At 49.8% G+C, this 21,700-nt stretch overlaps 1 protein-coding gene across 12 annotated transcripts in view; it reads right to left on the reverse strand.

Annotated features, from left to right (window-relative positions):
* The window catches only part of DOCK6 (dedicator of cytokinesis 6), a 112,766-nt gene that overhangs the window by 73,812 nt on the left and 17,254 nt on the right, over positions 1-21,700 (reverse strand). For all 12 annotated transcript variants that reach the window (XM_088462213.1, XM_088462209.1, XM_088462216.1 and 9 more), the window contains exons 2-14: positions 20,658-20,748; positions 20,301-20,476; positions 19,565-19,633; positions 18,828-18,957; positions 7,631-7,852; positions 6,602-6,687; positions 5,406-5,472; positions 4,210-4,359; positions 3,056-3,136; positions 2,253-2,406; positions 1,870-1,994; positions 1,621-1,714; positions 983-1,145 (exon numbers count right to left, since the gene is read on the reverse strand). In XM_088462213.1, the coding sequence (XP_088318339.1) occupies positions 983-1,145; positions 1,621-1,714; positions 1,870-1,994; positions 2,253-2,406; positions 3,056-3,136; positions 4,210-4,359; positions 5,406-5,472; positions 6,602-6,687; positions 7,631-7,852; positions 18,828-18,957; positions 19,565-19,633; positions 20,301-20,476; positions 20,658-20,748 (1,608 nt within the window). The remainder of the gene's footprint in view (positions 1-982; positions 1,146-1,620; positions 1,715-1,869; positions 1,995-2,252; positions 2,407-3,055; positions 3,137-4,209; positions 4,360-5,405; positions 5,473-6,601; positions 6,688-7,630; positions 7,853-18,827; positions 18,958-19,564; positions 19,634-20,300; positions 20,477-20,657; positions 20,749-21,700) is intronic.

Here is a 21,700-nt window from a genome sequence, read left to right on the forward strand (position 1 = left end):
CCCATTATCTTCAAGGAAAAGTAAAAATAGTTAAAGTCAGTTATGAAGTGAGAGGCCATACAGAGCCGTATGGGAACACAGGTCCAGACTCTGGAGACTTCAGGCAGTGTTTATATTCAGCATAGGTGGAGAGTAAATGTTCCAAGTTACCGATGTGTGTTTATGTAGAGAGTAAATTTCATCCCATTCGAGGCACAAATCTTCCTCTGCCAGCAACATTACACTGAGGCCCTGATTCAACAAAGGTTCGCAATTGCAAAGCTGCACGCAGGCATATACTGTAGTGTGTAGGGCACGCAGGCATATACTGTAGTGTGTAGTGTAGGCATATACTGTAGTGTGTAGGGCACGCAGGCATATACTGTAGTGTGTAGGGCATGCAGGCATATACTGTAGTGTGTAGGGCACGCAGGCATATACTGTAGTGTGTAGTGCAAGCAGGCAGCTTTGCAATTGTGATCCTTGCAATAATGCAAGTATGACACCCCCTGCGGCATTTGCGATCCCAGCACTGCGACAGAGGTCGCATGCTGGAACCACCATCGCGCCCATTGGTGGTCGATGGTCGCAATGGTGGATAGCGCCGGGCCTCTGTCCAGCACAGACTGGCCAGTATGTTAGCCCAGGACATTGCGTTGATCAAACGCAGATCCTGGGCTAGCCACTCCTGGAAAACGAGGCTTACACGTTCCCGTTTCCAGGAACGGCAGCCTCTGTCTGTTAATCAGGCAGAGGTATTCAAGGGTTTGCATGCGACTACGCAGTACCCATTCTGCACACTCGCAGAATGGGTCCTGCACACATGCAGATCCCCGATAATCGGGAATCTGCGATCAGCAGTGAACCCTAACTCTGCTACTTACAAAGGAACCATTATTAACAGTTATGCAGTGACCAACTTTGCCCAGGTAGCAGAATGAATGGTTATAAAATAACAGTGTGCACAGTTACAAATCCCCTGCAATGAGGGGGAACTTCTGACCTGTAAGATGTGTAGGGAGAAAAGATCTCCCGCGGGGGGAACTCCAGGATTTCTTTGGTGGGACGTACGCGAGGGTCAGGGTAAGGCTTGACATGGCGCAACTCAGGAGACAGACAAAACTGGGGGGTTTCAGGAGCTGGAGAGACGTCAATTTTCAGCTGAGCTATGGAGGAACCAGATGAGAGTATATTGTCGTTAAATTATTGTGTTGCACATTTTGTGGTTTTTAGCGTACGATAAATATTCTCCTAGCGCGGCGCATTCCAAGGGTGAAGAAAAACAAAAATAACAGTACAAATCCACATTATTATGAACAGCTAGCTTTCAGCATAGAGCAATCATTAACAGTATGGAACCCAGCCTATGTTTTGGGTACAGCCGTGTCTCTTTTGTTGCGTTCACTGGCGAGACTTATGGCATTCAGTAGACGAAGACAACATGGGTCTTTTTAGCTGTGAATGTCCCAGAATGCAATTAGCTAGCTGGCGGCAAGGCATACTGAGACTTGTAGTACAAAACTAATGCGTGCTGGGAGGACTATTGAGGTGCACCAGTGCAAAACTACAGTACTTTATTGGTGCACTTTGATTGGGTTTCACAAATGGCCCCCAGTGCATCTGCGAGTCTAAACACCGTACCGGTTACGGGCCGCAATCTCCGTAAGACAGAGGACGGTCTCTTCATATCTGCTAAGAACTTATAGAGATCTTCATCGCTCAGGCGGTCTCCTTCCTGTGAAAGACACCATGACACCTTACCATCCACTTTGAGGTTACACCGATCCCGTTATTACGGACAACCCCCCACAACAGCGCATCAAAGAGAAATTTATATTCACCGTTTTCCCGGGAATCTACTTGGTATTTCATTGGCCACTTGGTACTGACCTGCTTGAAGAAGTTGGTGACTGTGAGAGTCGCTGGCCGAAAAGAGTTAAAACCACACACTTCATCCCCGACACTCAGCCTCTCGAAGGCCTTCCTCTTCTTCTCATTCCACGTGCCCTTCCGCTCTGTGCCAGGGAGGGGGAGATGCGTACAGTCACACAACGGGTCACTGGAAACACCCGCTCCTGGCATACACAGACCTATCTTCAAGTGCCCAATCTTTTTTATACTCTGTCCTTCTCTCCATCAATTAGAATCTCTCCTCTGAGTCTCCTTCGTCCTTAGAAGACCTCCCACCTCTACTAACCTCTCCTGATTTTTGCCTCTCAGCAATCCCTTTACACCCCCTCTCCCCCTCAGAGGTCTCCCCCATTTTCCATTACCGCTGTCAGAGTCCGAGTCCCTCTCAGCTGTCCCCATGCTGTTGACAATGTTCATCAGATGAATGGCTGTCCAGGCGAAGGGCATGCGGTACCGGCCCAGACGCAAGCAGAACTGGTCCGCTTGAGCCCTCAGTTTGTCTACCTTCTCCTTGTTCTGGTGACGGAAGAGAGACAGTAAATACAAACCTGCGGCTTCCGGCTCTCACATTTATTTCATTTTGAAACCAGAATTTAAACATGTTCCCTGACTAAACCCATAGACAGTAAGAGATCCTGCGGCCGGTCATAAGCATGGCCTCATCTAAGGCCTCTACACACTGCAGGGCTTTAACCTTTCACAGGGGTTCCATTATATGGAGATAATAATGTTGACGGGTACAGCAGGTTGACCGATACAAATGTTGACATGTTCAGTATGTCGGCAACCACAATGTCAACCTGCTAAATGTCGACAGCCAACATGTCAGCAGGTACATAATGTTGGCACCCAATTCTAACCCCGGCCCTAAAATTTTCAATGCCGACATTTCATATGTGCCGACATGCCGGGCGGATATTTTATGTTGACATTATGTATCGAAATTTTGACTGTCAACATTGTGACTGACAACATGAGAACTACATCCCCTTTTTCCCTGTATTTCATGTGGTCTCCATCTCTATTTTCTGCTCATGGTATCTTATCTCCATAGCATTACTGGTGTCTGTCTCATGAAATGCTGAATCTCTGGTTCAACTGCAATAAGTTAGAGGCTCTCCTTACACACTCTGTGTACACCATCATTTTGTGGCTCCTCTCTCACCTTGATGCCGTCACTCTCCTTCAGGACCATGTAGGGCTCACAGCACTCTCCGATGTCTCCCTGCTGTAGGACCTTCTCCAGCTGAAAGGCAACACACAGCAGCTTACCGTACCGTATGCAGCGCAGAGAGGCGTGCAGCTCACGCTTGTACCCATCACATGCATGTAAGGGGAGAGCGATAGTGACGCTTTGCATTTGCCGTGAGATCCACAGCTCAAAATGTCATTGGTTAATGAACTTTACACACACAGCGTCAATCTTCCGCACACACACAGCATCAGTCTTACACGCACACACACACCGCATCAGTCTTACACACACACACACAGCGTCAGACACACACACACACACAGCGTCAGACACACACACACACACAGCGCGTCAGACACACACAGCCCGTCAGACACACACACACACAGCCCGTCAGACACACACACACACAGCCCGTCAGACACACACACACACACAGCCCGTCAGACACACACACACACAGCCCGTCAGACACACACACACACACACAGCCCGTCAGACACACACACACACACACAGCCCGTCAGACACACACACACACAGCCCGTCAGACACACACAGCCCGTCAGACACACACACACACAGCCCGTCAGACACACACACACACAGCCCGTCAGACACACACACACACAGCCCGTCACACACACACACAGCCCGTCACACACACACACACAGCCCGTCACACACACACACAGCCCGTCACACACACACACAGCCCGTCACACACACACACAGCCCGTCACACACACACACAGCCCGTCACACACACACACAGCCCGTCACACACACACACAGCCCGTCACACACACACAGCCCGTCAGCCACACACACACAGTCAGCCACACACACACAGTCAGCCACACACACACAGTCAGCCACACACACACAGTCAGCCACACACACACAGTCAGCCACACACACACAGTCAGCCACACACACACAGTCAGCCACACACACACAGTCAGCCACACACACACAGTCAGCCACACACACACAGTCAGCCACACACACACACACAGCATCAGACACACACACACACACTGTCAGACACACACACACCGCATCAGTCAGACGCAACTGTGGTACAAAGACAGTTTCCACAGGTGAACACCAGCATAAAGCACCTTGATGACAAGATAAATGTCGGGAGATGGGTATGTGATGGAGAAGATGGCAGATCTTGCCAGCGTGGAGGGTGCTGGGTGTCCACCTTGTGCCCGCAGCATGTTCTTAACAGAGTCCGAGTTCAGGTCAAAATGGAAGCCTTCCGATATCTGAAGGGAGGCAGATAGTGATAAATGTATTAAGGTTCTAGTGAGTTGAAGTTGAAGAGTCCGGCTGCTAGGCCTGCTCCCTACATTACATGCATCTGTACTGGGCCACTACATCTTATACATAGGGTGATAGAAACAGAGAGGGCAGCGTGTAACATTCACAGATACATGTGATAATTCCCTAAACAATGACCAGCGTGATAACATAGCATACCCTGCTGGCTAACACCACTGACACGGCCATTTCTATCACGCTTCACAAGCTGACCAGAACCCCCTAACCTTTCTCATAGAAGGTAAATGGTATGATAGGAATATTAACACTAAAGCTACTAAATAGCTCTAACATCCAAAATACAGAAATGTGTATAATATTGCTGAAAAGATTACAAACAGATTCTTACATTATTAGTGTGACTGCTATCATCACAGACAGCTGCTAGTTCTCGCTACCACCACTAGGAGGAGCACTATTATAGAGCTATAGCGCTGGTTTGTAGTTAGGAGCAATTTTGCATGCGCCGAGCGTCTTTTTTGCTCAAATATGCATCTTAGTCACAATGTGATGTGACAAACCTGCTTAACGAGACTGCGCGGATTTGATATGAGACACTTTTACATCTGCGAGCGAGCGAGTCTGAATCTGTATACAAAGTGCTACGATGCAGCGGCCGCGGCTTTTTTCCACGCCAAGTTCCGTTGCGCTTCATCTGCGACTTTGTAAATGTTTAAAACTAATCCCTGTGTGGTTGAAAATTGCAGCCCGGCGTCCGTGAAGCAGACAGCGTGGTGCTTCGCTGTATCTGTGGCGCCAATTAGACACAAATTTGAAGAAAATCGATACGGTACACCACTTGGCGCAGCTCATTTGCACCAGGCGTCTCGCGCCCCATGGCGTATTGAGGCTGGGTGTATGAGGACACAGCTGTACATTGTGTCCCCTGAAATACAAAATGTTTTTTCCAGGTGCGAAAAAACAACACAACACAGCGCCCACTTCCCATAGCAGCAGGTACTATAATCCTGTGTCATACTCAATAACGCACCTTTTTCTTCTCTTTAGCATCATAAAGGGCCATAACACAAAATATTGGTTCAATCTCTATTTCAAACCTGAAAGATAAAAAAGGAACATACAGTATTACACGGACTTACTTGTACACATTAACTGCACTTTTAAAACTGGTTGGCACAGAGAAGACCAGGAGGGCACAGAAAGGCAGCATTAAGTCACAGTCCTATGTTTGTAGGCATAAACCAAAGGAGACCAATGAGCCAGACCAGTGGTTCCCAAACTTTATCACTTCAAGGCACCCTTAGGGTCTCCTTTATTTTTTCAAGGCACCCCTAAGCGAAATTAATTACCTGTAGTACTGCCCTTTATGTAGTGCCCCTGTAGTACTGCCCATTATGCAATGCCCACTATAGCAGTGCCCCTTATTCAATGCCCCAGTAGTAGTGCCCCTTATGCAATGCCCCCAGTAGTGTCCCTTATGCAATGCCCCCTGTAATAGTGCCCCTTATGCAATGCCCCCTGTAGTACTGCCCGTTATGCAATGCCCACTATAGTGCCCCTTATTCAATGTCCCCAGTAGTAGTGCCCCTTATACAATGCCCCCTGTAGTAGTGATCCTTATGTAAAGTCCCCTGTAGTACTGCCCTTTATGTAGTACTGTCCATTATGCAATGCCCCCTGTAGTTGTGCCCAATACACAGTACGCCTTGTAGTAGTGCCTCTTAGTCAGTGCCCCCACTAGTAGCCCCCACACCCCTGTGCAGAACTTACCTGACTGAAGTTCGCGCTGGGGACTGCTCCTCCTTCTGTCACTCCTGCTGCCGCTGCACTGACTGGATCAAGCTGGATCCAGCAGATGCGCAGGATCCTCACAAGTTCCCAGTGACACATTGCGGAGTGCCGCGGGTGCACAGCTGACATCATGACGTCAAACGCACGCCCCCGAGCACTGCATCACTGGGAACGCTAAAGCGATCAGAGGCTTCTTTAATCTCTGATAGCTTCAGAGGCCAGCAATCCAGTTTCTGTAGGAAATCGCGAGCTACCGGTAGATTGCAACCGACAATTTGGCAAGGCCTGCTGAGAGGACAGCAGCTTCCCTCCGGCTGCGGCACCCCGGTGACACAGTTTGGGAACCACTGAGCTAGACACAACACGGTCAGCTAGGAAGATACACAGGGTGGGGATAACACTGACAGACGCACAGACACACAGACCAATGCTCACTTCAGCGATATGCATTTCACCAGGATCCTCTGACCAAAGTGCTCCTTGGGCACCTCCGGGATGGTGGATCGTTCCACAGCCTCATCCTGGGGGGGTTACAGAATACCATGAGAAGAGAGCGGAAGAGAAGACGAGGAGACAAGAGGTGATCAGGAGAACAGGTCACAGGATGAGAAGAGTGTGGGAACGGGACAGCAACACCGAGTATGAGGAGAAGCAGAGAGAAGATAAACAAAGCAACAAAGATGTTACAGGGGTAATAAGACACTCAGGAGCTGGGTTACTGTAATAAGATGGTACAGGGGTAATAAGACACTCAGGAGCAGGGTTACTGTAATAAGATGTTACAAGAGTAATAAGACACTCAGGAGCAGGGTTACTGTAATAAGATGTTACAAGAGTAATAAGACACTCAGGAGCTGGGTTACTGTAATAAGATGTTACAGGGGTAATAAGACACTCAGGAGCAGGGTTACTGTAATAAGGTGTTACAGGTGTAATAAGACACTCAGGAGCTGTGTTACTGTAATAAGATGTTACAGGGGTTATAAGACACTCAGGAGCTGGGTTACTGTAATAAGATGTTACAGGGGTAATAAGACACTCAGGAGCAGGGTTACTGTAATAAGATGTTACAAGAGTAATAAGACACTCAGGAGCTGGGTTACTGTAATAAGATGTTACAGGGGTAATAAGACACTCAGGAGCAGGGTTACTGTAATAAGATGTTACAAGAGTAATAAGACACTCAGGAGCTGGGTTACTGTAATAAGATGTTACAGGGGTAATAAGACACTCAGGAGCTTGGTCACTGTAATAAGATGTTACAGGGGTAATAAGACACTCAGGAGCTCGGTTACTGTAATAAGATGTTACAGGGGTAATAAGACACTCAGGAGCTGGGTCACTGTAATAAGATGTTACAGGGGTAATAAGACACTCAGGAGCTGGGTCACTGTAATAAGATGTTACAGGGGTAATAAGACACTCAGGAGCTGGGTTTCTGTAATAACATCAGCGTACTCTCACCTCATCGGGGGCAGGGTAGAGCGCCAGAATGTGGGGGTGACGGTTCTCCCTACGCTGCTCTGCATTGATTCTGTCCGTCTCTTCAGGAGGAGCTCTCTCAAGCAGGCAGGGAAGTAAGGGGTCTGGGGAGGAGTTCTTCAGGTCAAATATACTAGAGGCCCAACTGCCGCGGGGGGTCTCTTCCATTGTAGTAGATGCCCGTTTCTTCTCCTCCTGTGGAAGCTAGGTAAAAAGCACAGAAGCTCAAAAAAAAAAAAAAATGCCTCACTAAGGCCTGGCACATGATCAGCCAACTTGAATGTTACTCGCCGACTTCTCTTGTGCTGTAACTATGTTATGTCATTTCACCCCCATCTACACCAGACAACACCCCAAGTTTCTGCACCACTGACCACTGAGCAATGGTAAATAGCGCAGTCAGGTTTTACTTTGATTGGGCCCTAATTTTTTTTAAGTTGTTTGGAGTTGATCACTGAAAAATAATACATTTTTAAAGCCAAACACCTGAGGAATAAATCTATACAAAAATACAAGTAAACACATTTTCCCAAACATTGGACGGGTCGTAAGGTTGATAAACTGCGAACTTAAACCACACACGCCTCACTTACTGGTTCTATTAGATCGACAATATAAAGGTCGACAACAAATGGTCAAAAATCAATAGGTCACAAAACAAGAGATATGGTAAGAACTTACCTTTGTTATCTCTGTTTCTACGAAGTCCATAGGGTCCACAGGGTTGACCTTGGGGATATAGCTGGATCAGGATCCATGGGCACCACACAGTTAAGCTTTTAGCTCCCAGGATGCACTTGGGTCCTCCTCTATATCCCGCCCCCGAGCCACAGGCACCTCAGTTGGTAAGCAGCCTAGGCCGGAGGAGAATATGGAACAGAGAGAAGGAAGACTGGAACACACAAGAAACCATACTCACAGAAAAAGGAGACGGAAATACCGGTGACCAGCAACACAGCCCATTAGAAGCCAGGTGCGTCAGGGCGGGCGCCCTGTGGACCCTATGGACTTCGTAGAAACAGAGATAACAAAGGTAAGTTCTTACCATATCTCTTGTTTTCTACTTCAGGGTCCATAGGGGGTCCACAGGGTTGACCTTGGGGATGTCCCAAAGCAGTTCAACTAAGGGCGGGGACGCTCCTGTGCAGAAAGGAGAATCCTGCGCCCGAAGGATGCATCCTGAGAGGCAAAGGTGTCAAACGCATAAAATCTTAGAAACGTTTGAACCGAAGACCAAGTGGCTACCTTACAAAGCTGAACAGCTGAGGCACCACGTTTAGCAGCCCAAGAAGGGCCCACAGAACGAGAGGAATGAGCCTTAACAGAGGCTGGAACAGGTAAATGCTCTCGTATCTAAGCCTCCCTAATAACAGAACAAAACCAACGGGCCAAAGTCTGGTTGTTGGCAGGCCAACCCCTCTTATGAAAACCAAAGAGGACAAACAAGGAGTCGGACTTTCGAACAGAAGCAGTCCGATCAACATAAACTCTGAGAGCACGGACAATGTCCAACGAAGTCTCCCATGCTGTAAGATCAGGGGACTGAAAGGCTGGGACCACCAGTTCCTGATTGTTTACCTAAGGTTGTCTCTAAGTTCCATATCACTCAGGACGAGTGCGAAGCACTGCTCTGTCCTGGAGAAAATAATTAAGAAGGGGGGACTACATGAAAGTGCCCCCAACTCGGAAACCCTCCTTGCTGAAGCAATAGCCAGGAGAAACACAGTTTTAAGCGTTAACCATTTGAGGTCAACTGACTCAAGAGGCTCAAAGGGAGGACCTTGCAGAACTCAAAGAACCACCGCCAAATCCCACGGTGCCACCGGAGGCACAAAGGGTGGCTGAATCCTGAGAACACCCTGGAAAAAAAGTCTGTACGTCCGGTAACATAGCAATTCTACGTTGGTACCAAACCGATAAAGCAGACACGTGCACCTTCAGAGAGGAAAGGCGTAAACCTAAGTCCAAACCCGACTGAAGAAAAGCCAGAATCCTTGAAACTCTGAATACCTGAGGATCATAAGTTTCTGGACTCACACCACTGAAAGTACGTGTGCCACACTCTATGGTAAATCCTTGCAGAAGCAGGCTTGCGTGCCCTCAGCATGGTGGAAATAACGGAACTAGAAAAGCCCCGGGACCTTAAGACGGCCGTCTCAAGAGCCACGCCGTCAAAGACAGACGACCCAGATCCGGGTAAAGGTAGGGCCCCTGAGACAACAAGTCCTGCCGCTGAGGAGGAAGGTACGGAACGTCGATGGACAGACTCTGTAGGTTGGAGTACCACGGACGTCTTGGCCACGCTGGGGCCACCAGTACCAGAGTGCCTCCGTCCTGCTAGAACTTGCGCAGGACCCAAGGCAGAAGGGATATCGGAAGAAACAGATATGCCAGCTGAAACGTCCATCTGACCTACAGAGCGTCCACCAGACTGGCGCCGTCGTCCCTTGTCCTTGACCTGTACACGGGCAACTTGTGATTGTGACGAGAGGCCATCAAGTCCATCTCCGGCAGTCCCTACTTGTCCATGAGTAGTTGGAATACCTCTGGATGAAGCGACCATTCCCCTGGATGCACGTCGTAACGGCTGAGGAAGTCTGCCTCCCAATTGAGGATTCCGGGAATGAAGACTGCAGAGATCGCTGGAAAGTGGCACTCCGCCCAGGTTAGGATGTGAGACACTTCTGCCATCGCAGCCCGGCTGCGAGTTCCTCCCTGGTGATTGATGTACGCCACCGTGGTGGCGTTGTCTGACTGCACTTGCACTGCCCTTCCGTGAAGAGTGGTGCCGGCCGACTGCAGAGCCCTGTACACGGCTCTTAGTTCCAGAACATTGATGGGGAGAGCCGCTTCCTCCGCTGTCCAACGACCCTGAAGTGAGCCGAACCCAGTCTGGGATCCAAAAGGGGCGAACCTCGAGGAGGTGAGCTGTTTAAAGCCACCAATTCAGGGACTGTCGTACATCCGGAGATAGCACCAGGGTCTGTGACCGGATCCGGTGAGGCAACCCATTCCAGTTTGCTAGAATCAGCCTCTGCAGAGGCCTGGAGTGAAACTGGGCAAATTCCACCATGTCGAATGCCGACACCCTGGAACCCAGCACTCTCATTGCAGAGTGTACCGAAAGACTGGCACAATCCAGGCAACTGCGTATCCGCAACTGTAGGGAAGATACCTTGTCTGGAGTTAGAAAGATCCGCTGCTGATGAGAGTCTAGGAGGGCCCCCAGATGGACCATCTGCTGAGATGGGATCAGGGATGACTTCCTCCAATTTATTAACCACCCGTGCATCTGCAGACAAGCCACCGTCAGTTGGAGATGTTGCAGCAGAACCTCCGGAGAGCTTGCCAGCAATAGGAAGTCGTCCAGATACGGCAACAACCGTACCCCCTGGTTCCGAAGGTGGGCAGCCATAACTGCCATCACCTTGGTGAACACCCTCGGCGCTGTGGAGAGCCCGGAACTGGTAGTGACGGTGCAACAGAGCGAACCGCAGACACCTCTGATGTGACGTTGCTATCGGCACATGGAGGTAAGCGTCCTGGATATCCAGGGAGACCATGTAATCCCCTGGTTCCATAGCCAGAATTATGGAACACAAGGTTTCTATTCTGAACCTGGGAATCCTGAGAAACCTGTTCAGAGACTTTAAATTTAGAACGGGTCGATGGGAGCCATTGGGTTTCTGTACCAGAAACAGCAGAATAGTACCCCATCCCATGCTGAGATTGTGGAACAGGTACAATGACCCCTGCAGTCAGCAAGGAGTCTATAGCTTCCCTGATCAGCATAGCCTTGGCTATGTCCTGAGAAGGACTCGTGCAGAAAAACTAGTGAGGCGGTCTGCGCCGAAAAGACAGGGCGTACCCCTGGGAGACCACTTCTCGCACCCAGGCATCGGTGGTGGTATTGAACCAGCTCTGGGCGAAATGAAGAAGTCGGCCTCCCCTCTGGGATCCCCCAGAGGGAGGCCCGTCCCATCAGGCGGAAGGCTTATCTTCCTGTTTGGAAGAGGGACGCCTGGCACTCTAAGCTTGTTTCTTGGACCTAGCCAGTCTATCCACGATCCTATCCAAGTCTGGACCAAAAAGTAATTCCCCATTAAAAGGTAAGGCCTCCAGGCCCTTGTTTGAATCAGCGTCTGCTCTCCAGGACCTCAGCCATAAGGAGCGGCGGGCATGCACAGCCGCAGCCGACACCCTAGAGGTTAGCAGACTAGCGTCCAAGGAAGCTTCTCCAATATAAGAAGCCGCATCACTCATCTGTCCTAGTAATGCCCTCTGGACTTCCTGAGTATCCTCAGGAAAAGTGTCCCCTAAGGCATTGGCCCAACCCTCAATGGCCTTAGCCACCCAGGAAATGGCCATGGACGGGCGAGCAATTGCTCCCGAGAGGGAATAAATAGACTTAAGGCAAGCCTCAACCTTTCTGTCCGTGGGATCCTTTAACGAGGAAACTGACGGTATTGGCAGCGTAGCACTCTTAATAAGGCGTGTGACATGGGAATCCACCGCCGGTGGAGCTACCCACTTCCTACAATGCGCCTCCGGGAATGGATAATTGGAAGCCAACCTCTTTTGAGGCACAAATCTCTTACTGGGTGTCTGCCAAGCCACCGCCATATGATCCGTTAATTGATCAGATAGGGGGAATACCGCCGAAGTCACCTTAGTTTTTTTTTTGTTTTGTTTTTTTAAAAACTAGGGAATTTCTACTTAGGATCAGGTGCCTCATCCTCTATTAGGAGAATGGCACGCACCGCCCTAACCAGAGCTCGTACATTAATAGACGACCGAGATTCCAACTCCTGAGCCGAGGTGTACGAATCGGAGTCGTCCTGGACATCACCCTCATCTGAGGACCCCTCAGTGTCCGAAATCTGCGCCGCATGCAACTTATGTGCACGCTTAGACGCCCCTGCAGCCCTGTCATTGTGCAGCATCGACTGAAAAGTCGAAGATGCAGCTGCCAGACTCTGGACTGAACTGGAGAGCACGTCCACCCATGGTGGAGGAGCTGCCACATTGGTCTGGAAAGGCACCACAGACTGTTGTGTAGCAGGAGTGGCCTGAAAATAGATAGGCAATCCTGAATAAGGGTCCACAGTCTGTGACCCAGAGGAACTCTGCAATAATTGCGGGGTACACTGGTAATGGGAAATGGTAGGCTGGGACAGAGTCCTCGTAGGGACAGCAGACGGAGCCGCAAGGCGGTCCGCCAGAGACACCAGCACCTGTGAAAACATAGCCCATGGTGGCTCCTGTGACAGTAATAAGAGAAAAATACAGACAGCAGCACTAGCAAAAGTCACATACCATGCAGGAAGATATACTCACTGCACCTTTACACTACACTCAACCGCCCAGATTCAGTGTCTGGGAGGGCTATAGTGCTGTGTACGCCGTCCTAACAGGGGAGAGGTACACAGGGGGACCGGTCCGCGTGCTCCCTGAGGGATCTGCGCTGCCACATGTAGAAAAAAATGGCCGCCAGAGACCTCAGAGGAGGAGTGGCCGAGTGAACTGCAGCTCAGGGACGCTAGACATGCAGGCTGAAAAGCGCGCTGAGCTGAGGGGAGGAGCCGCTGAACAGGGAAGGCTTCCTCCCCTGGCTGGCCATTAACCCCAGGGATGCTCGCTTCCCGCTTGCCGGTTATCCCTGGTGGTCTAGTGGTCCCACGGGTTATGGGGAGGCCCGCCGCCACTGCCAGCAGCCTCCGGTCTGTCCCCAGGACCGGAGGCTAAAGGACTGCATTTAAGGTATTCCGCGCGCCGCCGCTAGCCAGCGACGCGCGGCTTACCTGAATCCCCGGCGACTCCGGCAGCAGTCCTGGGAGGTAGACAGAGTCCGGCTAGTACGGACTCTGTCCTCCCGCCGCGATCCCCAGATCAGTACTGGCGTCGCGGCGCCAGTCGGGGATCAGAGCGGCAGCGTGGGCGTCTGTACAGACAGCCCTTCGCTGCCGTCTGTAGTAAAAAGAGAAACTAAAATAAATAAAATCTATTAGAAAATAAAAAGCTTCTGGGGGCTGCTCCTGCAGCCCCCCTGCGCAGTGACCGACTCCGGCCGGGCACCAGCTTACACTGAGGTGCCTGTGGCTCGGGGGCGGGATATAGAGGAGGACCCAAGTGCATCCTGGGAGCTAAAAGCTTAACTGTGTGGTGCCCATGGATCCTGATCCAGCTATATCCCCAAGGTCAACCCTGTGGACCCCCTATGGACCCTGAAGTAGAAATAAAAGTTTGACACAAAAGGTCGACATGGATGTAGGCCGACAGTCACAAAAGGTCGACATGTGTGTTTGTTTTTTCTAACCCTAACCTTCACCATAACCTTAACCCTCCACTTGGTGCCTAACCCTAGCCGTCCCATCTAGTACCTAACCCTCCGGTAAGTGCCTAACCCGAAGAAAAAAAAAAAAAAATGTGTCGACAATTTGTACATGTCAACCTAAACCCATCAACATTTTGTGTGTCGACCTCTTGTACCAGTCGATCTATTGACAGTCGACCATCTGGTGTCAACCTTTTGCTTGCCGACCTTTTACTGTCAACCTTTCATCTGGAACCCAAGTGAGGCATCGGGGGCGAGAAGCCCTTTATTTAGAGGAGTAAGATGAAGCCGGAATAAGATATGTCAGAGTAGCTTAGGCCCATTAAATAACTAGGGGGAGGCCTCAGGGTGCCAGTGGATCAAGACACAATGTAGATGAAGGCATTACAGATAGCGGGCAGTGAGCACACAAGTAGAAACATTGGATGAACCCCAGCAAGGAAAGCATAGTAAAGTGACATTACCGGGCATGGTAGGTAGTCTAGATTATAAATAGCAGGTAAGTCCTATAGAAGACAATTCACTGTAGCTTGCACACAAACTTGCCATACACACACTACAATCTGATGGGATGTGGCCGTTGCAGTCATATCGTAGTTGTTAAGACTTTGGCGAGCAAAGATATGAGCACTGACCATCCTAAAGCTTTAGAAGTCAAATTAAAAAAACAACCAACCAACAAAATGTCTCGTCTTGGGTCAGAAGATTACTGGGCACACAAAACAAAATTAAATAGTGTCTCAGATGCAATCTCTGGTGTGCCGAGGTTCTACAGTCCCTACAGTATTTATCATCAGTTCCTTAAAATCTGGCATTAAACCAGGCTGATGGCTGCGATGTTGTCCCCAGGTTCTTTGTTTATTACTTCAATGGATGATTTAGCGATTTTTCCAATTGCTGATCTTCGAGCACATGTTCAGGCCAGCATGGTCAGCAGGCCACCGTGGCTATGCAAACACGCCGGCTTTCATGACAGAATAGGTTATAGAGAGCCGACCTAAAGTCCTTTCTCCCCCGGTCACTTCTGCTTGTACACTCAAATCTCAACAAATATGGCTTTCCCAGCAGTGGACATTGGTTATAGAGTCATTCAGACCATTAAACAGCCCAGTCTCTGGTATCCGCAATTTGAGAGAGAATATTTCCTCCATGTAGAAAATCAGTGATGCCTCAGACCTCCCCTTCTCCATGTGAGGTAGGAGGCCTGAGACACTCCAGACAGGGAGCCCGACTCCTGAAGAATGAGTTTATTAAACTAAAGCTCTAAAATGTAATCAGTGATTTATCAAGTAAGTCTCTAGCTCTCTGGTCTTGCAGAGCCCAAAGCAGTAAGTCAGAGACGAGTGGAGCAATCGCTGTATTCTCGGTATCTACCTGGCACAATTATACAGCATTGGAGAGTCAGAATGCTGCCCCATAGTAGCGACAGAACAGCATCAGGCTAATACACCAGCTATGGAGGGGATGCAGTCATCAGGTTGACCGTTGGTGACATTTTCCATGTCGACATGTTCACAATTCTGACATCTGAAATGATGACATTCTCAGAATGCCAACCGTTAGGGTTAGGCTGCAGGGGATGTAGGCCGGAAGCCGACGGTCTAAATGCCGACCGCCGGATTCCAGACTCTCCAATCCCGGCGTGGCACTAATGACATGCGTTGAAAATTTGGCGCCTGTCATTAACCATACGCCGTAAGACCGACGCCCGGCATACTGAACGAAGGAAAGCCGAGCACGGACAGCCACCGGGGGTGGGGGGGGTAGGGTTAGGTTTAGGGCTCCCGGGGGAATTTAGGGCTAGGCACCCCCCAGGAAGGGTTAGGTTTAGGCGGCGGGGAAGGGGGGGGTTAGGTTTAGGCACTTAGAGGGGGGAGGTTAGACACCCCTAAGGGAGGGTTAGGGGGTAAAATTAGGTTAGCGATACTTACCTTAGGGACAATCGGGAACTTCATCCTTGCCGGGCTGCCGCTGTCGGGTTTTGAACAGCCATGCGGCCAGCGGTAATACCTACTACACCCAACTGCAGGATGGGAGGGTTAGAGTTAGGCTGCAGGAGAGGAGGGTTAGAGTTAGGCTGCAGGAAGGGAGGGAAGGGTTAGGCTGCAGGAAGGGAGGGAAGGGTTAGGCTTCAGGAAGGGAGGGAAGGGTTAGGCTTCAGGAAGGGAGGGAAGGGTTAGGCTTCAGGAAGGGAGGTCAGGCTGCAGGAGGGGAGGGGAGGGGAGAGAAGGTCAGACTGTAGGAGGGGATGGGAGAGGTCAGAATGCAGGAGGGGAGGGGTAAGGGGAGGTGAGAGGTGGTCAGACTGCAGGAGAGATGGGTTAAACTGCAGGAGAGATGGGTGGGTCAGACTGCAGGAGAAGGGGTGGGTCAGACTGCAGGAGGGGGGGGGGGTCTGGCTGCAGGGGGGGGGTCAAGCTGCAGGAGGGGGGGGGGTCAAGCTGCAGGAGGGGGGGGGTCAAGCTGCAGGAGAGGGGGGGTCAAGCTGCAGGAGGGGGGGGTCAAGCTGCAGGAGGGGGGGGTCAAGCTGCAGGAGGGGGGGGGGTCAAGCTGCAGGAGGGGGGGGTCAAGCTGCAGGAGGGGGGGGGGCAAGCTGCAGGAGGGGGGGGTCAAGCTGCAGGAGGGGGGGGGGGTCAAGCTGCAGGAGGGGGGGGGGTCAAGCTGCAGGAGGGGGGGGGGTCAAGCTGCAGGAGGGGGGGGGTCAAGCTACAGGAGGGGGGGGGGTCAAGCTACAGGAGGGGGGGGGTCAAGCTGCAGGAGGGGGGGGGGGGTCAAGCTGCAGGAGGGGGGGGGGGTCAAGCTGCAGGAGGGGGGGGGTCAAGCTGCAGGAGGAGGGGGGTCAAGATGCAGGAGGGGAGGGGTCAAGCTGCAGGAGGGGGGGGTCAGGCTGAAAGGAGGGGGGGTCAGGCTGAAAGGAGGGGGGGGTTAGGCGTTAAGCTGCAGGAGGGATGGGTTAGGGTCAGGCTGCAGGAGGGGAGGTCTTGCTGCAGGAGGGGAGGTTAGGCACTAAGGAAAGAGTAGGATTACAAGTTAGCATTACTCACCGCCAAACCACCGCAGGTCAGCTGACCACCGGACCCGGATGACACTGCTGGAGCAGTCACCATTGGATCACCAGGAACATTTTGTCGATATTCTAATCATGTCGACATTTCATCAGTGTTGACGCGGTCAACGTTGACATGACAAAACATGTTGAGTCATTACGAATGTTACCAAAATATACCCAACATCTGTGGAGACTGAATATCATTCTCCGGACCAAATGACATTAGATCTGTGCTTCTGCAGCTGAGCAGCATCTTGCAATGGGACTCAAACAGGGATAGCACAAAGAAATTCAGAAGTCATGGAAGGGTCATCAGCCTGGTCATGTTACTTCTTCTAATCCTTCTGCTGTTTCAGTAGGGTTTGGAAGGAGCCAGTAAAACGTATGGAACATAGAGAATGTAAGGAGCTGCAGGCCTTATCCCAAAATATTTTTTGCATCTATTGAAATGTGGCAGTCAGGTAACATACAGATCACCCACCCGCGTACTGACATTGTTACAGATTACAAGCTGTGGACTCTTAAACCAAAAACAAATCTGAATTTGGACAGTGATTTAAGCTGGATAGAGATAACTGCATTAGACAAAGTCTAGAAGGTGTCGGCTGCAAATAATACCAGGTTGTATTCTATGCCTCCAACAGATGCACACACTACGTCGGGTGAGAATGGTACCAGGCATGCAATTGGGTCAATACCTAAATTAACCAGTAGAGGGTGCCACCAGACCTCTTCTCATTAACATCTATTACTCGTCCTAGAGAAACCCCCAGAGAACCTGTGTGAATTATCCAGCAAATGTAAGCACTCAAACTCGGGCGCTGGTTTGCCAACATGGAACATGCAGATCAACGGAGGCAAAACTTTACTCAGTCTAGTCGCCGATACCATGATTTATATATTAGAAGCTACTCTAATTACCTTTACACAGTTCAAATAAAATTTACATGTGTTCTTTCCATACTCAAACAACCCTCTGTTTCCAGGCAAACTTGCATCAAACATGGTTATATGACTGGATGTTACAGCCACTAAGCACCTTGTATATGTAGCACTTAGCCTTCTGTATCAAGTTCCTATTTCCCTATAAACTGCAAACTTGAGAGCAGGACCCTCTTACCTCTCTGTCTGTCTGTTATAACCCAATCTTCTGTAATTACTGTGTTACAAATTATAAAGCACAACCGTAATATGCTGGTGCTATATGAATGTTAATAAACAAATACTGGAATTAACCAGCGATATTCGGCCAAACTTAGCACATACAGTACCTTGTGTCCTGGTCAGGTTTTACCATAACAAACCACAAATACAAAATTCCAGTCACCCGCTCTCAGGACGGCATTATAGTACAGGGAATAGCGCATGTTTGCGGTGCGCGCACCAATGAGCAATGTTTCATACAAGTGACCTCCCTGGCGCTAAATTACATCTCCCTATATATAATACAATTTGATACACATTACACTGTAATGTAGGACCAGACTTGTGATAGACACAGGAGGGTGATCAATAAATACATTTTGGTATAATGAAATGCACTAAATATACCAACAACCAATCGGAGGCGTGCATTCAGTTTCTAAACAGCACTAGAAACACAGCTGGAATCTGATTGGCTGTAAGGAGCTACACTATATTTTTTCCTTTGAACACATTTTCATAAATGTCCCTCACTGATGCAAGCTTCTTCGACTATATATATACCTTACCCTTTTCAACTAGCTAGCAGTGGGACTACAAATACAAGCATGTTCTGCCAACTCTGTGCTGTATCACAATGGAAGTACAATCACCTGCTCCTCCGAGGCTCCCCTCTCCTCTCCAGCTTCATCCAGTTCATACAGCTGCCGGCTCAGAGTCCTCTGGCGCTGTCTCTGCCGCTCCGCGGTAATGGGAGTGTACGCAGTGCTCAGTTTCTGTGACCTGATTGGAGAAAGAGGTCACTATATAAATGTTACCGGAGTTCCATCAGGTGTTGGTGTTTGATTGTAAGCTCTGCAGAGCAGAACCCACTGTTCCAAATGGTCCTTAGTATACAATATAACAGGAAGGAGTCTCTTTGTTCTAATGCTTCCTCTTCCCCCTTCCTGCATGTGAATACTCTGCAATAAAGGGACCTACCTGTATGGTTTACAAACTAGTATACAACGGATATTTCCCCTCCCTCACTTGTATCAGACCTAGTTACATTAGAGGAGAGGTTCCCAAACACATTCCAACAGTTCAGGTTTTAGAGATATCCATGGTTGAGCACAGGTGGTTAAATCAAATTGACTATGGAACTAATTAAGTCACCAGTGGTCAAGCATGGATATCCTTAAAACCTGCACTGTCAGGGTGCCTTGACGACTGTTTGGGAACCTCTGCATTAGAGTGTGAGCTCTGCAGCACAGGTCTGTTTCATTCTTCTTTCCTGGTGAATCCTCTGCATAATACAGTTTCTTACGCTCAGTGGTTCCTTCCCCCGTTATATTCATGGTAGTATATAATGTGTTCAAGTTCTGCAAGACATAAAATGGGTCACACTTACCTCCGCTGCACTATCACCCAGTCGTGAGTATAAACCTTTAAAGCATCACGGACACGGACATCCAGCTTTCTACAAGAGATAAGAGCAAGGAAGGGGGGGGGGGGGGAGGTAACCAAAAGTACTTAAAGTTCTGGAAATGCACTAAAGAGAAATGCTTCATTACAATTACAGTCGGGGAAATATATTTACAGCCAACCCAAAACCGATACTCAAGCCAGACATCTTCACTTCATCCAGCGATGTGTAAAAAGAATACTATAACTATTGTCACCCAGCTCCCACTCACCCCTCCCATGGTTACCCAGCATCCACTCACCCCCTCCTGTGGTCACTCCGCATCCACTCACCCCTCCCGTGGTCACTCCGCATCCACTCACCTCTCCCGTGGTCACCCAGCATCCACTCACCCCTCCCGTGGTCACCCAGCATCCACTCACCCCTCCCGTGGTCACCCAGCATCCACTCACCCCTCCCGTGGTCACCCAGCATCCACTCCCCCTCCCGTGGTCACCCAGCATCCACTCACCCCTCCCGTGGTCACCCAGCATCCACTCACCCCTCCCGTGGTCACCCAGCATCCACTCACCCCTCCCGTGGTCACCTAGCATCCACTCACCCCTCCCGTGGTCACCCAGCATCCACTCACCCCTCCCGTGGTCACCCAGCATCCACTCACCCCTCCCGTGGTCACCCAGCATCCACTCACCCCTCCCGTGGTCACCCAGCATCCACTCACCCCTCCTCTGGTGCTGCCGGTTCTAGAGTGCGACATTCTCTTGGCTCGTACAAGATCTCAATGTCATCGGGTGGGAAATCGTACAGATCCCTCAATGCTTCACACTCTGAATCTGGGAGGTGGCTCACAAGGTAACCTTCATAGTCCAGAGGCTCTACCACGTCTGTCAGCGGGATCTGTAATAAGGTGGGTAGAGTGAGATAGAGACAAATGCAAACAGTCGATACAGATCATGACTAGAAAAATAAAGCTAAGACAAAACACAAAAATAAGGTTTTCTAAGTAGCGATGAGAGATATAGTGGCAGACTGGCGACTATAGTGGCAGATATAGTGGCAGACTGGCAGGGGAACTCACAGATTGCTGGCTCCCTCCTCTTTTCTTGGAAAGCTGCGGAGACCCCCCATATTCCCGAGAGACCTGCTTCCGAACCTCGGCCGCCACGGTCCTGAAATAGAAACAAGAGGGTCTTACACATTCGTAGGAACTGAGACACAATTTGTGTATTTTGTGCAGCACCAAAACCATCCATGACTTACCAATTAATGGGAATGGATTATCTAGTATCGTGCATGGTTTTACACAAGAGGGTGCACAAGAATACTGGTGTAATCACCATACTACTGAAACAGCCCAATAACAGCCATGTGTGGTGTAATGTACACTCACATGCACATAGCACCAGTGCACAAACAGTGATATTACTGCATAAACCTGCCAGAGAGGCTGCTTATGACGTGACCACACATACGACACTCAGTGTGGGGAATATGGGGTTTATATGCACAGAGACAGTGTCCCTAAAACACCCTAACTCCATTACTGCCTACTATACTTCTCCAGTGGTCTTATGAAGAAAGAGATATAATAAGCTTCTCCTTACAGTGTATGGCTATGTCCAGGCACGCTTCCTTTTCTATAAATACATTGAGCGTTGCTTCTTCCAGCCGCTGCGCCTCGGAGCGAGGAACTCCAGGCGTCCTCATTTACCATATATCCCACCTGGCCTTTTCTACAGATATATGCTCAGAGGCATTTAGGAGAATTTCCCTTTCTTTAAAACCCTATTAAAGGGACTGAAGAGGCATTTCAGGAGGTCATCTGGGGAGTTACAGCTCCTCAAATATATATAATAATACAGGGTCTGTCTTGCGCAGCCTAAAGGGTTAACTTACAAAGTGCTTTAGAGACAGTCATTTCTGCTGGATTACATAGGAGGTTTTTTTTGGTGTGTCTACACTCTCCCCTACTTCACATCTCTTCTGTGCCCCCCATCACTTGCTGCCTAATGTAGGAGATAGATGTCTGCAGGCCGCTATAATGAGGGCGACACAACAATACAGGTCAGGCACAGCTCACGCACAGGAACCTGAACAATGGGTGCCATCAAGCTAAATTAA

This window comes from Taudactylus pleione, unplaced genomic scaffold, assembly GCF_031769625.1.
Source record: "Taudactylus pleione unplaced genomic scaffold, aTauple2 ptg001161l, whole genome shotgun sequence".
Classification (NCBI taxonomy): Eukaryota; Metazoa; Chordata; class Amphibia; order Anura; family Myobatrachidae; genus Taudactylus; species Taudactylus pleione.